The 16,306-nt window shown below is 46.5% G+C and overlaps 1 protein-coding gene across 9 annotated transcripts in view; it reads left to right on the plus strand.

Annotated features, from left to right (window-relative positions):
* Window positions 1-9,164: 9,164 nt before the first annotated feature.
* CEP170B (centrosomal protein 170B) overlaps window positions 9,165-16,306 on the plus strand; it is a 60,495-nt gene continuing 53,353 nt past the window's right edge. For 8 of the 9 annotated variants that reach the window (XM_064460904.1, XM_064460906.1, XM_064460908.1 and 5 more), the window contains exons 1-2: window positions 9,165-9,262; window positions 10,790-10,925. In XM_064460904.1, the coding sequence (XP_064316974.1) occupies window positions 10,821-10,925 (105 nt within the window). In that variant the 5' untranslated portion in view covers window positions 9,165-9,262; window positions 10,790-10,820. Of the gene's footprint in view, window positions 9,263-9,615; window positions 9,851-10,789; window positions 10,926-16,306 lie in introns of those variants that run through there. The other variant, XM_064460905.1, reaches the window with a different exon arrangement.

The following is a 16,306-nucleotide window of genomic DNA, read 5'->3' on the forward strand; positions in this document are numbered from 1 at the left end:
TTCTTAAGCCAATGACATTCTTAAATTTACTTTACAACAGTGGGCATCTTTAATACTATGATTTTAAAAGCTGTTTTCTAGGCACCATCCACTCTAAGTGCTTCTAGTGTAAAAAATTAACCAGTTGTAGTGCAGAGACGGAAGAAAATGCCTTAACTCTGATAGCACAGCACAGAAACGGCACAGAGCTGCAGAAGTGCACTGTGAGGAAGTGCCCAATGGCCAGTGACATCATCGCTGCTGCTGTTAACGTCTACAGTCGATGACCTGATGTTGTGACCAGGGCTCTGAAGGTACCGACATCCCTTCATGGGGGTTATGTTATATCAGGTAGATTTCTCTCTTCCTGGACTCTCAGGCTCAAGCTTCGTGCTGCTGTGAGCAGGCAGTGGGAGGGGGCTGTGTTCCTGCGCTCGGAGGGCTCCTGCGGTGGGAGCACCCTGGCCCCACCAGTGCAGTGCCTCTCCTGCTCACTGTGCGTGGGGCTCTGTGGCACACTAGGAATGATACAGTCACTCTTGCCCTTCAACTCCATCCCCCTTTTCTTTAAGGGAAAACAAAAAGCATATTTTAAAATATAGCTATTTTGGTTGTGGGATTTTTTGCTTTAAGGCAGGAAATGTCATCTGTTTGAAAGCTATTGTGCCCATTTCTGTTCACAAAGGCTGATCTGTAGGGGCAAGGAAGCCTAAGCCATGTTTCTGCATGACTTCTTATCCTGCAGGGTAGGACAAAGAAACCTGGCAAATAATTGGCCAAGACAGTAGTCAGAGTTCAAAATGCTTTCAGGTGTTAGCTGGACATTTCAAAAGTCCTTTGGTGCCACCAGGACAGTATTGTATTGCTTTTTTTCCTCCCTTCAAGTACTTGCAAAAGACATTTGCATAAAGTTTGCTGAATTCACTGTGAAAGGGCATAGCGAGCTCTCTGCAGAGCGTGGTTAACCTCAGCTCCTCTCCTTGCCCAGACGTGTCCCAAGCAATCAGCTTACATCTGAAAAACAGATCATAGGACCAGTCAAACTACACATTGGAGAATTTCCTATTCATCTTCTCCTTCTGTTAACAAGATGACTTGTTATAAATGTGATCATTTTAGTAAAAGACGTTGCTCAGTTTCTTTTTTTCTGCTCAGCTATTACCAGTCCATCAAAGACAGAAATTATAGACCATGTCATCAACTTTAACTATGCCATCCTCTCTCTCCCCTCCTCACTTTATTGTCTTTGTAATTAAATTCTAATAAGACGTTATCTCCAGTTTACCTGGAGTCTCAAAGGGATCTGATTTTCAACCTTGCCAGGTATACATTAGCTTCTGTTGAATGATTATTTATATTACAGGAGTGCTGAGAGGCTCAATGTGTAGTACAAACCAAGTATTAAGGACAGTGCCTGATTCAAAATGCTTGCAGTCTACTTGGGTACCAAAGACAACAGGAGGGAAAATAGCTGCAAAGTGTCATGTCCCACCCGTTCTCAGCCTTGTACAACACCTAGGTGTACGGTCCTTAGCCTTTTTCTTGCTCTCCTTGCATTTTCTTTTACACTTGTTTTTTCCTGACCATCCAGTCTCAGCCACACCACTTGGAGAACCGCTTCATGGCATCACTTTGCTGTGTTGGCTCTTCTGTTTGGCACTATGTGTTCAAGCTGGTGCATATGCAGGCCCAGGTAGCTAGAAATGTCTAGAGTGGGGAATATAGCCCTTGAGAATGAATGAGAAACTAAGATAGAATACAGTGCTAATGAACATGTCTGTATTTAAATTCAACTCACAGTGAGTGGGTGGAAAGCTCCAGGATGTTTCTTCAAGATCCCAAGAGAATAAATTTGACCTGTAGCAGCTACTGGCAAAGGCAAAATTAGCTAGACATGACTGAGATGGTGGCATGCCACAGTGAAGGCTCTGCCCTGTGGTGTGATGCAGAAGCTATTTTGCATGTCCCAGTGCAAAAAAGGATGGCTAAAGTCCCTTAGTGAGATTTAGAAGTGTAATCCATTCTCATCCCTAGGTACTCAGCTGTTGGGCAGGTGTGACCAGCAGTGACTGGTGTTACAGTCACTGTTTCTTCCTAGAGGCACTGCTTGCTGGTGCTATCTGCCTCCTTTTCTCTCAGGAACTGGTGCCATGGACATAAGTCACTGAAAAAGAGGAAGCCTGCACAAGTCCGCTTTGCCCTAGGGAAAGGAGAGGCACCAGCCAAAGCTGATGGCTGAATCCTCCTCTGAGAACTCCTACACACTCTGATATTAGATCTGGCCAGTGAGCTACATGGTCCTTCTACCTGCAGTGGCCAGGTGCAATCAGTTCAGAGTTGTTTCTGCTAAAGCTTTTTCTGCAGAAAATACAATTCACCTCCAAAAACTGAAGCTGATATTAACAATGGCAGTCGGATGGTGTTGTTACCTCCCAGCAGGCATCCATCCTACAGGGTATAGGTATTGAAATGGCCCAGAACTTTATTAATCTCAAAAAATACTGCAAGATAGTGAACTCAGTGGAGGTGAGAGGTATTCTGAGTCACTTCTGGATAATTTAAACAAAGCAGCTGTGTGTGTAGGAAGTACGCACTTGCTTCATGCTCAGAAGAAAACCAACACTGTGGTACCTCTGGTTCTTCTTCAGAAGTCACTTTACCTTCCTCAATCATCTCACCTACCCACATCTCATTGTCGGGAGTTAATTTCACCAGCATGGAAATACCCAGGAGCTTGAGACTTGCGAGGAGTGTTGAAATGACACAATGATCTGTGCCCAGCTAACCTGAGAGCTTGTGTCAGTTGGGATTGTTCTGTTTACCTGAAACGGGTGGGGCTTCTACTTATAAAATCTGTGGGGAGGACAGCAGCAAGCATGTATGTGCAGTTAGCTAGCATGCATATTTTGCAGGGTTTTAAGATGATTTAATGAAAGTGGAACACATGGGAGTTCATGCACCTGCTGACTAAAGAAGATTAACCCAAAGTATCCTGAAGCTTTTAAGAATTAGCATATAATGAATCCACTACTACTACACCTTGAAAATACTGCTCTGCTGGTCTCTTTCTAGTGGCTTTTATTCTCCTACAGTGCTGCTAATCCAACTGTGCCCCCACATATAAATGAATACTGCTCTGATGAGCTCTTTTATAATGCTTGGCAAGCATATAAATCTCCCACTGATGGTTTGTATGCTATAAATTACTAAAGCTGCCCCTACAGTTGACCCCATCAAAGCAGGCTGGCTCGTTCTGACACTGACCTTTTCATCCATATTCATAACGTTCTTCACCATTCTCAAGTGAAGGAAGAGCATCGGTGAAGATCAACACAGTGGAATAAGGTTTTAGCTTTGCAGGACAGAAAATGGGTGAATCTCCAATTGATTTAGTAAATTATTTCCTGCAGGCCAGCAAATTATGAACTTTCTCTTCCTGAAAGGCCTTCGTCTCTACATTGGATGTTACTGTAAAAGGCAAATACGATTTTTTAAAAAAATATATATCTGTTAAATATTTCATCAAAGCTTTTCATCTTGCAGTAAAAATTGTAATGCAATAAAATGCAAGAAACCAAGAAGGTAGTTTCAAGCAGAACTGTCATTTTTATTAAACCTGAATGGCATGATCTAGTGTTGGTCAGCAGAGGAAACACTTGGCTACAGAGACAATAGTAATGATTCCTCATTCATCTGTTGCTCATTCATCTCTTAATAAGTCTCAGGCAAGGAGAACTTTGTGCTGTTCATCAATCAGTGAGCTCCTGTTGAATAACAATTTCAGTTTTCTTTGGTGTCAAATGGTGTTTAAATTCGAACCAGGAGTTTAATCCTTTTCATGAATATCAATCAAATGGCCTCAGTGAACTAAATATCAAGAGGATTTTCCTAGAAAGGCCTGAAATTGATCCAATGGGAGAAGTTCCATAAAGCACCTTCTGAGCAAGCAAACCCTTGGGACATCAGCTGCAGCAAATGTGCTCCCAAAGCAAACCTTGGGCTGGGTCTGAAAACGCACAAGTGCACAAGTGGAATACTAGGATAAAAAGAAGGAAAACAAAAACATAGATGGCTACTGGAGCAAAACTGCTTAAGGAAATCTTGCATCTCTGGTATTCAACCAAATATTCTTGCCTTACTGTTATAATTACAACCACAAAGGAATGGGATAAGGAATTTGCTCACTGTTTGGAGGGCAAAGTACAGCCCTCTGGCCATGCCTGTTGCATTAGATTCTCCAGGCCATGTGAATTCACGTTTTCTGTCTAAGGAGGCTTGCAATGTTTCTCATAAGAAATGCTCACAGACATGAAAATTAATTGAACAAATAAGAGGGAAAAAACTGAAATAGAGATGATGTCAAGCTGCCCGTTGTTCCCATTCTCCCACACAGGAGTCCTCAAAACCCTGCTGCTTCTCTTATGAAACCAATCAACTTTCCCTGAGAAGCTATTTCTTTAAAAGTGATATTGAAATAGCTCCGACTTGCCATAAGGTGATTCCTATTTAAGATGCCACAACATACAACCATGTATCATCTGACCTAATCTCATCAGACAGCACAACATCATCATTGCTGAGCTTTCACTAATTAAAAATGCCAAATATGAAATCAGTTAAGCGTATGTTTTTAATTCTTTCAGCAAAGTTTTATACCACAAAAGTCCTAGATGAGACATTCTGACAATGTTCACACTACACCAGCTCCATTCTTTTATTGCGTTGATATTTCTTCCTGCGCCCCCTTGAGTTATGAGGGACATAAATTAAAAATAGCTCTTCAATTTAGGCCACATAATAAAAAGAAAATAATTTCTGTGGCATAGCAGGGGAATAAAAAAGGATGACTGGAGAAAGCCATACTGCACATTCTGAGAAGAAGTGTTAACACGTATAGGGTTTTGTTTTAGTAAATTCCATAGTAGCAAAATTAAATATCATGTTGGTACACAGGAATCTGTTGTGGGTAAAAAAATACAAGGAAAAACTCTGCAGCTGGTAGAAAACAAGGACAACAAACGGAAGCCATTTTGCGTAATGCTGCTACACTCCAGCTAAGAATGTGTCTCTATAGCTGGTTAAAAATGGGTTAAAAATACTAGTCTTGTAAAAATCCATCTTGTAGAACCATCCAAATGACAGAGGCCTGTCCCACTCTGCGTGTATCTCTGCAAACATTTATGCAAGTGAATAACCATGCACATGAATGGTCTTATTGTTTTCCAGTTGACTAGGCAGGATCGGAGCCTGCTCCCGGCTGTACAGGAGACGGGAATGTTGGCAACCAGCACAACTGAGACATTGGGCAGAGCGAAAGATTGATGCTTAGACAGAGAGGAGGGGGAGATTGCTTTTGCTCATCCAAACTCAGTTCAGCAATGCTGTTACACCTGTCTAACTAAAATTAAGATAAACATCCATACTCTTGACAAATACCTAGTCATTTTAAAATCAATCAATCAACAAGAAACAAACAAACAAAAAAATTAAGGTAAATATTTTCAAAATGGCACTTAAAAAGAGCATACTTAGAAGGGAGATTGTTTGCTTTCTATGATGATCCAGCTCATGCTGATACCCAGAACCAGTGATGAAAATCTTTGGTCTCAGGCTCTACAGGAAAGGGCTCCAGCCCACACTTCCTGTCGGCAGGCAGTAGCACCGCCAGCTGTATAAAGGACACAGGTTCAGACCTGCAGTGCCCTCTTGCAAAAGTCCACAGATCTTTCCTGCTCGCATTAAAAATCAACAGAGAAATCCTGATCTGAAGTGAGAACGCTGGAGGCATATACCAGGAGCGTACACAGCTCCCTGCAGTGGGGCCCGAAGAACTGGCCTGGCTGCAATTTTGGCTTTCTGGGAAAGAAAGTCATCACCGGGGAGCAGAATTCATCCAAGTGCAGAAGGGGGTAACAAGCCCTGCGTGACCTATTTGTGAACCTCTCCTGATGCATCTCAAAGTAAGTTAGCAAAGAGCAAGGGAAATAATCTTGGGGAATTGTGCCTGATGACTACTTCTGCAGTCTCTTTGATGCAAAGCAGTCAGGAATTCACGAGCTGCACACGTGCCTATGAATATATGTGCATGCAGCTGTGCACACTGGATTTCAGCCAGCCTGTGACAGGTTAATCAGGCAGAGTTCACCTGGCAGTCCTGCACATCTTTACTTATAAACTACTCATCATGTGAACATCCGAGCAGTAACCCAAATTATTTCTTTCCCCTAGCTCATGCACAGGGAAAACCGCCCTTCAGGGTGAAGCCCCATGGGATATCTCGATCAGGCTATGACCCGTCTGGAACAGAAGCCTCTCCTCTGCAGCAAGATGCAGCACAACGGTTCATGTTTGGGACGTCTGTCAAAAATGTGCCTTACATCAGACCCTGGCAGAAAGAGCTTGATTTAGTTCAGCTCCCGTGGGGGTGGTGGGATCTTTGTTTTGAAGCAGGGATCTAAAGTGGTTCTGCTCCAAGCAGTGATAGCAGTGGGTTCAGGATGTCAGACAAAAGGTATTTCAGTAAAATAGATGATTTGATTCAACAGCTCTGGAAACAGAAATCTGGCTTTCCTATAGCCCTGTGACCTGCTGTTATTCCTCTGCCTGGACATTTTATCTCACCTTCAGACTTGCTTACTGGGAATATGAGTGTTTTGGGATGAGTCTGGTCCCTGCTCTGCATTTGCACAATGTACAGTAAAATGAACCTCCTGCCACTGGGGTCGCGCAGGTTAATACAGCCGTGAGCATGTCCCCTGTAGTTGAAGGTGACAGTGCTGTAGATGAACAAAGACAGATTTGCATGATAAGCACCTTCTGTTGCAAACTTAATGTGAGCTGCATTGTGCTGCAGCTGCACCCAACTTCTTGAGGTCTTTCCCAGGTCCTCCCTCCTCCCTGCGGGAAGAGGTGGTTCTAAGACACATCTATGGTATCATATTTTCAAAGGCAGTTGTGTGTTTGGTCAGCCTGCAGTGTAAACTAGAGCAGCCTATGGGTTGCAGTGGCTGCCAACGGGGCTTGTTCCAATAGGAAAAAAAAAAAACTAAAATTGAAAGGACAGCATTGCAACAGCTTCTCTTTCCCACAGAGGCACTCTCTGCCTGGGATTTAGAGACGACAGCACAGCACAGGCTATTCTGCAGTCCCCAGTGATCACACACTGCTTTGGGAGGGGCGAAGAGAAAGAAGGACGGGCTCCACTTAGCAGCTTTTTTAGTCCTTTTAGATCACTGGAATAAAATAAAGAGGCTGTAATGCAGCATTCAGCCAGGCCCCATGTATTGGCCTGAACTGCATCTTCAATCAGGTCAGAAGACATGTGGTGGGAACAGGAACTATTTTTCTTCTCTATAAATGGTGAAGTACTGACTGCTCAGATAAATACACATGTATAAATGAACAGTAAAATTGGGCTTAAAGACAGATTAAAGCAAACACTAACCTTTTTATAGTAACTTAAAACAAAGATTTGCCTAGATGGCAGGCTTGTATAAAGAAGTGAATTATCCGACTTCCTCAGCAGTGTAGAGAGGCTATACAGATCAGCTCATGGAACAGCCTCTCCGGTACATAGATGTGGTTCAGAAAGAGTGAATAATATTTATAAAAACTTAAGCTATAGGTCAGTTAAATCAATAACAAGACATCACTCAATGGCAGGAGAAACTGGTGAAATGGTGAAAGTCCTTTTTTATTTAAAAAGGATTTCTATTACTTTACGGCAGCACTCAATGAAAAAGCCTTTAAAAGGCCCCGGAAGTTGTGGCTGCTCATCCTGCCCTCCCGCCTGGTGTCCGAGGGGCACGGCGTGCTGCAAGGGCGTGGGGCTCGGCTCCGAGCAGAGAGCAGGAGCACTCCAATAAAACACAGATGCTGCAGCCTCAGCCAGCTTTGAAGCCTTTGAAGATAATCACACCTTGAAAACATCCTGGGGCATGATCTATTTGCCAGGGAAGAAGTCAAATGTTGATTAAAGAAGGCATAAATTAAATAATTACAAAGTCCTACTGCTCTTCAGAAAGAGGAAGAAAAAGAAGAAATGCTCTTTTCCTTCATCCTCCCTGGCTCTCCAGCCTTGCAGTGGATGATGCTCCCCACCACTGTTCCTGGGGGGTGGGTCCCGCTGCTCTCTGGCCTGTGGTGGCATTAGCCTGACTGGAAGCTGTAACCCAGAGTGATGCTGCTGTAGGACTGCCCCCTGCGAGTGGGCCTATGGCTTCCATGCCATCAGACGTTATTAAGGCTACGTTCTGAGCCTAAGTTCTAGAAGACAGCACTGAAGACACCTAGAGAGGCTCCTGCAGGTGACTGAGCAGCAATACTCAAAGCCAAATGTACAGCATATAAATGCAAAGACATCTCTTCTGGCTGGAATAGCAGCCTGGGGAAACATCACTATGAACTTGCCATCTTGTAGTCTTTACTAGGCAGCCCGTGCCAGCTGGAGCCAAGGAGCCAGTGCGTAGCCACTGCTATTTGCAGCTCCGCTGACTTCTGCAAGAGCTGAGGCCTCTTCTGAAAAAGCTTTTGCATTGGCAAATAGTTGGATCCATTATCACAATACTCTGTCTTCCTCTCAATGGGGAAAAAAATGGTTATTGCCCTCCGCAGTTGCTGGTCTTCAGGAATTTTCTAGTTACCTAAAAGAGATGGCATAAAATTGCATGTCCTTTCACAGCACCCATTTTGGGGGCTTATTCCATGCCTGCATCCTTGAGGTTAATTCCGTCCTGTCAATTGCCCTTAGGTAGTGCCCTGCAAGGGGACCTGAGGGGTTCGTGTGGAGATGGATGCCAACCTGCTCCCCGAAGCCCGGCGGAAGGTGAGGAAGAGGAGGCTGGGGCTGGGTGGGAGAGGAGGCTGATGCTGGGGCTGGCTCCGCTGGCTGGCGGAGGCAGCATCTCCCATCCCACAACCTCGGGTTTGCCTGCTGGGCCTCCCAAGGTCGGGGACAGACGCAGCCGCACCGGAGAGGTGTCGCTGGGCTCCGCTCCCGTCTGGGCCCCCCGGGGAGCCCGCAGCGAGGGGCGCTGGGCCAGGGCACGGGTGGTACCGCACCGAGGAGCCACGACCGGGAGTCCCGTCAGCCTCTGCCGCTCCCGCCGCGGCCCGAGGCCGGGGGTCGGTGCCGGGGGCCCGGGCGGGGGCCGGCGGCTGGAGCCGCCTCCTGACGTCGGGAACCTGCCTCGCACGGGGCGGGGCGGGAGCGGCCGGCGGGGCGGGCGGAGCCGGCTGGCGGGGCGCGGCGCCCGGCCTGCCACCGCGCCGAGGGCCGCAGCAGGTAGGGCGGCGGGGGCTCCTGCCGCACCGGCCGGCCGGGGGAACGGGGTGGGGGGGGGAAGCCGGGCCCCGGCGCACAAAGGGCCGGGCCCGCCCCGCGGCGGCGGAGCCCCACGCCGTACCTGGCCCGCCGCGGCTGCCCGCCCTCCCCTCAGCGGCCAGCGCGGCCCGGCCGGGGCCCTGAGGTAGGCGGCCGGCCCCGGCAGCCCGGCTCGGGGCGGTGCGGGGCGGCCGCGGGGCTCGGCCGGCGGCTCCCGGCTTCCCTCCCCGGGCGCTTTGTCGGCGTTTCCCCGCAGGGCCGGGCGCGGCGCGGCGGGGCCGCCCGCATGTCGTGACACGGGCGCGGAAGCCCGTACCGCCGGCTGCCAGAGAGGTTTTGCGTGGCCGCAGCGGGGGCGGCGGGGCGTGCGGCCCCGTACGCCGCCCAGGCCTGCGCCTTGCCGAGGGGGTCCCTCATCCTCCCGCGGGTGTCACCTGCGCTTCCCCGGGGCCGCCGGGGCGGGGGAGGCCGGCGAGCGCAGCCCGGCCCGGATAAAATCGAGATCTCCTTCCCTCGGTGCATTTAGGAATGCAGCTTCGATCCCGGGAGGTGGGTGAGGGGAAGGCGAGCGCCTGCTCTGTGCCACCTTATTTTCCTTCGACCAGGGAGAGGAAAATACGATATTGCGGGAGAGGGAGGAGGAGAGGCCGCAGGAGCAGGCTGCCTGCAGCCGGGCTGTAGCAGCGACAACAAGCAGGTGTGGCCGGGAGAGCTCCGATAGGTGCTGCACGCCGCTGCTGCCCCGGCAGGTTACAGCTGCCCGCTCTTCTGCCTGTTGCGGGGGAAAGCGGGGCGGTGTACACCAGCCCCCCCGGTGGGAAGGGCAGCCTGTGCCTCCTGTCCTGGGGCGGCAGCGTGGTTCAGTTTTTGGACCAGCTCACGCAGTGACGGAGGGAGGAAGGGAGGATTAGTTGTGGGCTTCCAACTTACATCAGTGTGGAAGTGGGATGAGCAATAGGGAGGCTGTTCTCCTCCCAGCACCGGTGTAACTGCTCCTGGGAGTGTACCGTGAAAGGCTGCGGGAGCCAGGTTATGTCACCTTACTGTTGTGCTGGTCCAGATCTTTGATCATGGGGGAAGCTCGAGCTGTGATTCGTGCACAGATGAGGAAATGTTCTGGAAAAGATGTCTTCCCTGCCAGCCCTCCCCCCCCCCCCCCCCCCCCCCCCCCCGTTTAATAAATTCATTGATTGGATTCAGCTGCATGCTTCATTTTTTAAACAATCCTCTCTTCAGACCCTTAGTCTTACTTTGCTGTAGGAATGTTTCCAGGGCTGCAGATCTCCTACACATGGCAAATGGGCAGCAGATCCTGGCACACAGTTTGCAACTGCTTGTTGCCACGAGACGTTTAAGACATGAACACCAAGTGCAAGAGGCAGCGCAGGGTCCCATGTTACAGGGAAATTTGGGAACTGCAGCTATGTGCTGGTGTACTTCCACACTTCATTAATTGCTCACTATGTATTGTGTTTTTTTGGTGTTTAGGATGTATAAAGATTAAGTGCCAAGTGCCAAAATGAGCGTGACTTCGTGGTTCTTGGTGAGCAGCACTGGCATTCGCCATCGGCTCCCTCGGGAGATGATATTTGTTGGCAGAGATGACTGTGAACTGATGCTCCAGGTAACATGGCTTGCCCTTTTTTTGTTATTTCTTCTGAAGATGCAGTAAATGGGAATGCAACACTGCAGATCTGTAGGGATGTTGTGTGCTTTCTTCAAATGACATCTTTGAAAAGGAACTTCCTCTTTTATGTTGTCTGCGGTTCCCGTGAAGACTTTGTATGTTTGTTAAAGTGCAAGTGAGGTTTCTTTCAAATTGCCATGTCATGGATAGGAGCTGTAGTGGTGGGAGATTAATCAAGTAGATTAACCATCTCAGTGCTACTAGAAGTAGTAAGCGAAGACTTACCATTCTGTCTTGATCTGTGATTATGTGGCTGTTTCTTGTAGCTTTTAATACATTCACTGTTCGCTAGTATGTGTGGCTTAAACGGGGGCAGGGTGGGTTGTTTGCCTGTTTTTCCCTTTGATTAAATTGTCAGTGTTTGTATGTCTCAGGTTTTTTTTTGTCATGGTAGGAAATACTGATGTTTAGTGGAGAAACTCCAGCTGTTTGGTGGAGCGAGTAAGGTGGTGACCTCGTCCCAAAGTAATTGTGTTCCTTGGGCAAATTTGCAGCTTCTATTAGTGTTTCCTATACCAGTGTGTTTCTCTGCTGGACCTAATCCAACGTGTCTGAAGAGTTGACTGTGGTCTGATGTTTGACAGCATAATGTAATGGACGTCACTCCAAACAAATGGAGCTGGAATCTTGCAAAGAGCTTCTGACAGGAGCAGTTTAGCTCAGGAATTTGTAGAAGCTCAGAATTAGTGTTTCTGCTAGACCCATGCCATGAGTACTTAAATGCAAAAAATGTTTGATTGCACCTGCCCATCCTCCTTTTGCCCATTTACAAAGGTGGCAAATGTGCCTGCTGGTGGCAAAATTAGGAAGGTGCACAACAAGGACTCCCTCCCCTGTAGTTATGTCCTAAATGCTTTGCTGATGTTCTACCAGGCAAGCTGTGTTTGTAGTTACTGCAGGGATTTTGTACGCTGTATTAGTGGGAGGTCTGTTTAGGGGGCGTAGACGTTCTTGTACGAGGTGTACTTGGAAGGCAAGGTGTTGTCTAGCTGTAATAAAATGTTAGTGTGCACGAAAGGAGGGCTTGCAGTGTTTCTACTGCTCTGCTATCTGGCAGTGAATGCCATGCCTGTGCTGCAGTGGTGGAGTCTGAAGCGTACTCCTGTTTGACTGCCGATTGTCTGTTTGGGTTTTCCTATGAATCACCTGTGAACTTCCTATGAATTATTTCATGTTTCTACCTGTCTCACTGGTGAGGCATATAGAGGTGAGACATTAAAAATGTGCTCTCTCGTGACTTGAAGAGTGAAAACATACACAGTGGTCTTGGTTTCTTAAAGCAGCCTGAGTTTTAGGGTGTCCATCTTAATACCTTTTGAAGGTACTCGAGGTTTTTTTTTCATTGTCAGGGCTCAGCACGCTGAGAATCATGTCTCAAGTTGTGCAGCCTAAAATAAAAGTACCCAAATATCTGTCATGCTTAAAATACATTGCTTGTTTCTCTGGTTATTTATGGGGTTAACTGGACAATCTGGATCGTGAGCTGCTCTGTACCACATGGAGTATTTCATGCTTCTTTGCAACTCTAAGCTGGTTTGTCAGTGGTGCGTGTGGACTAGCAATCTTGTGACACTCTACATTTGCCATGCTCTTTTCTACAAGGTAAATGAATTGGGATCACCGGAGGAGCCAGCAGTTTCTGTGAGAACAAAGTGGTCGTATGTGGGGGCTCAGAGGTAGTGGCGGTGGTATTAAAGGAGGTTTTTGTTATTTCGCCAGAATGAAGGCTCTGGGTTGTCTGTAAAAGCCAGCTGCTTATGTTGATGGGCTGAGTTATGTGGGACCCTTTCTAAACACATTAGTTTACTATCTCCAGTAATGAAGCTTTTTCTAGGATCACCTGTAAGGTCTTATTTTGAAAAGAACAGCATGTTATTTTGCTAGCTGTTTGCTTATGAAGGTGCTTTCCAGAGCTATCCTGGGCTCCAGATGAGATGATTGTAGTAAGACTCAACGTGGAAGAGAGACTGTGAACAGAGACTTGATATTCAAGCAAAGTTGTGTGTGAGCAGGTGGAGGATGAGATCTAAAAATAGACTTTTTTCCTACAGTGACTGTCCATGTCACAAAATTGTTGTGCAGACTGGCACAATGATTTGTCTTGGGGAAAGCTTAAGAAGCAGGGCAGTTACCAGAGCAGATGGATAGAGCTGTTGTGACAGTGCTCACACCTGTAGTACTTCTGCGGTACTGACCCCAAAACAGCATATTCACTGCACAGTTGTTTTGCTTATATATTTCAAGATATTGGCTTTTAATCTCTTAAAGCGCACAACTGCGAGCAGGCTGGCAGTGTCTGGGGAATGAACTGGATGACTGGAAAAAACTGGTGTTTTTTCGTCTCTAAGACTGTTACTGCTTGGTGATTTCATCATGATACAGATTGTGGTTCCCTGTTGAGACCTGATTAGACAGTGTGCAAACACAGGACACAGAGATGACCCTGGTCCTGGAGACCCTGCAATCTTGCCTTTCTCATTCTGCTGTTTAAGGAGTGTCTTGTCTTTTAATGCTTTCTTGGAACATGTTGTCTCAAGGTATCAGGTGCCTAAACAGCAAAAAAATTATGGTTGTCATCAAACAATCAAGCTTTAGTTTCGCCTGATTTACTTTTTCATACAGGTACTAGATTTGCTTTCTGGTTAACAAAGAGGCGAAGAAAACCAGCGTCTTTAAGCTTAAAATTAAGTAGGTTTGATAGTGGGGAATAACATAATCTGTCTTGAAATCTTCTATACTTACTAAGAGGATTAGAAATATTTTAAATGTTTTTGCAGCACTGTAAAGCTTCTAGTACAAGTAAATGTGAGATTTACATTGGGTTTGAATGTTAATGCATGGGCAAAAATGCCGTGTAGCGTAGCTTGCCATGCACAGGGTTGTTACGCAGAGTCAAAGGCTCAGTTCTACCCTTTTTCTGAAGAACAGTGCTGCATTTCTTCAACACTCTCACTGCCTCCCTTCAGGTAACAGTCGAGAAACAGCAGGAGTGTGAAAATCTAGACCTTAACTAACTTCCACTAGCCTGGTTTTTCCTGTGAAGCTTGGTGGTAGAAGTAATTCTCGGAGAAGGTTTACTTTTGTTAAAAAAAACAAAACAAACCAAACCAAACCAAAAAAACCCCAAGCAACCAACCCCAAAATAAGAGGGGTTTTGGACCATCTTGAACAAATTATCCCCCCCCCCCCTCAAGTATAGTTGCCATTTTTATCAGCTTAGATCATTTGCTTAGTGTGATTGGCATTTACTCAGGGGGCAAACATTTTGCAAACTCAAAATTTCAAAATTTTCACATAACCATTAAAAACCTTCCCCTCTGCCTCTAAACAAAGCTTCTTTTGCATTTTTGCTAAATGTAAATATTTAACAGTAGGGAAAGCGGGGTCATGATTTCCCTGTTTTTGTTTGAGGGAGATGTTTATTAGAAAATTTGGGAAAGCAAAATGTTTAACCAGTGTTCCCTTCAGTATTTCCCTCTCTCTACAGCAGTGGTTTGGGCATGCTATTGTCCTACACCAGGTGAGGTTGTACAGCTGAGTGTGAGTTACAGCAGAAGTAGGTGCAGATAGCACGACGCTTTCTGCTTTTTGCCTTTGTCCTGTGTGCCTTTTAAGACAGCTTGACGCTTCGTATCAGGAGACACTGTTTTCCATTGCTTATAACTTTGCTAAACTTCGTAACTGTTTGGGATGAGAGTTTATTTTCCAGGCATCTGGTTTAGGCAGTGTGTTCTGGACGCAGTCAGCTCACTTCTTCCGTCTTCGCTGTGAGCAACTCAGAAAAATGCCGTTTTCTTCATGTAAACTATTTCAAAGTATGTTTAACCTGTTCTTTGAAGTCCTGGCGTAGAGCTGGGGGGTGATGCTTATCAAAGCAGGGATTTGCTTGATACTATTGCCTTAAATCGTGTTTCATCTGGGAGTGAGGTTGGTGGGGGGAAGATTGGAGAACAGAACTGCCCCAGGTTGGGCAAAGAGGAACTAAGTGCAGGGATACATCTAAACCCCAGTCTTGTGTAAGAGCAACTGCGCTAGATTAGATCAAGGTGCATCTAGCCTGGTATCCTGACTCAGACAGTGGTCAAAGCAGTTGTCGAGGAAAGTGTGCGGACAAGCCAAGAGTATAATGATACTTCCAGAGTACTTGCTCAACCTCTTGACCTGCGTTTCAGAAAGCCAGGGGCTAGACCTGGGCATTTAGTCATTGGTTTTCTACTCTATAAAGCCTCACCAGGATATTAAGATTTGTCTGAACAGGGAGGCACAACAAGGAGTCTGTCATGTGTGCAGAGTTAGAGGAGGAGCAGCCGGACTTGGAAAAGTGGAGGGTGGTGCACATAGAGCAGAAGCTGTTCAGTGTGGAGAAAGTGGGCATTACAAGATGTGACTGCTGAGCAGCATCTCCCTTAGGCCTGAGGTGGGCTCAGGGCTTGCTTTTATTCTGATGTCAGCAGATAGCTGTGAAAGCTACTAGCCAAGCATCTGTCACTGGTCCATATGGGACATCACATGCTGCTTATGGTATCAATTAGTCAGATCAAGTGTTAGGGGCTTGTGAGCTGAACGTACAAGTTAATTCTGCTGGTGAATTGGATAAATGGTTACTTGGTACAGTTTGAATAGGCATTTCTCTCTTTTTAGATTGCTTTGGTAAAAAGGTAGGGAATTACAAGTGTTATAGGTGCTGAAGGAACATTCTTATGGCCGCTAAGTCAAGTGTTTGTAACTGCAGAGCAATGACAACATACGAGTGTGAAGATTGCCTGTGTAATCCTCCTTCTGCCCCTGTGTACATAGGCATGAAGATGCAATCTGTTATTGTGTCGTTACTGGATATTTTTTCCCCGCAGGATCTGTTCCCTGTTCGGTATGCAGGGTGCACAGCACATGCCACAAATAATACAGTGCGATGGTGAACTCTGTGTGTATGTGACATCTGGTCAAATTAGGGTTTTGTTGACCTGACATATCCTACCTTCCCCAGGCCGTACTTGATAATACGATGTCTCTCCTATGTAGTTTAGTAAGTGTATACATAAACAAGTGCACATAGGCGTGGTGTAGTTTGTCTACAGCATTATGCTGTGAGGAAGCAGATGGTGTGAACTTGGTAGATTATCTTTTTCCTGGTACTTCTAGGTGAATTTGCTGCGGTGCGGAAGTCATATCCCTCCTTCACTCAGGTTATATTGGGAGCTCCCAGTAGAAGCCATGGGGAATCTCTGCTGCCTTTTGTATCCCCATCTCCTTCCCCATGGAAGCGTGGGGCTGGAGTGGGAAGCTGTAGTCAGGACAAGGTAGTGCCCTGCTTGTGCTGT

The sequence above is a fragment of the Phalacrocorax carbo genome, chromosome 9, assembly GCF_963921805.1.
Source record: "Phalacrocorax carbo chromosome 9, bPhaCar2.1, whole genome shotgun sequence".
In the NCBI taxonomy this organism is placed as follows: domain Eukaryota; kingdom Metazoa; phylum Chordata; class Aves; order Suliformes; family Phalacrocoracidae; genus Phalacrocorax; species Phalacrocorax carbo.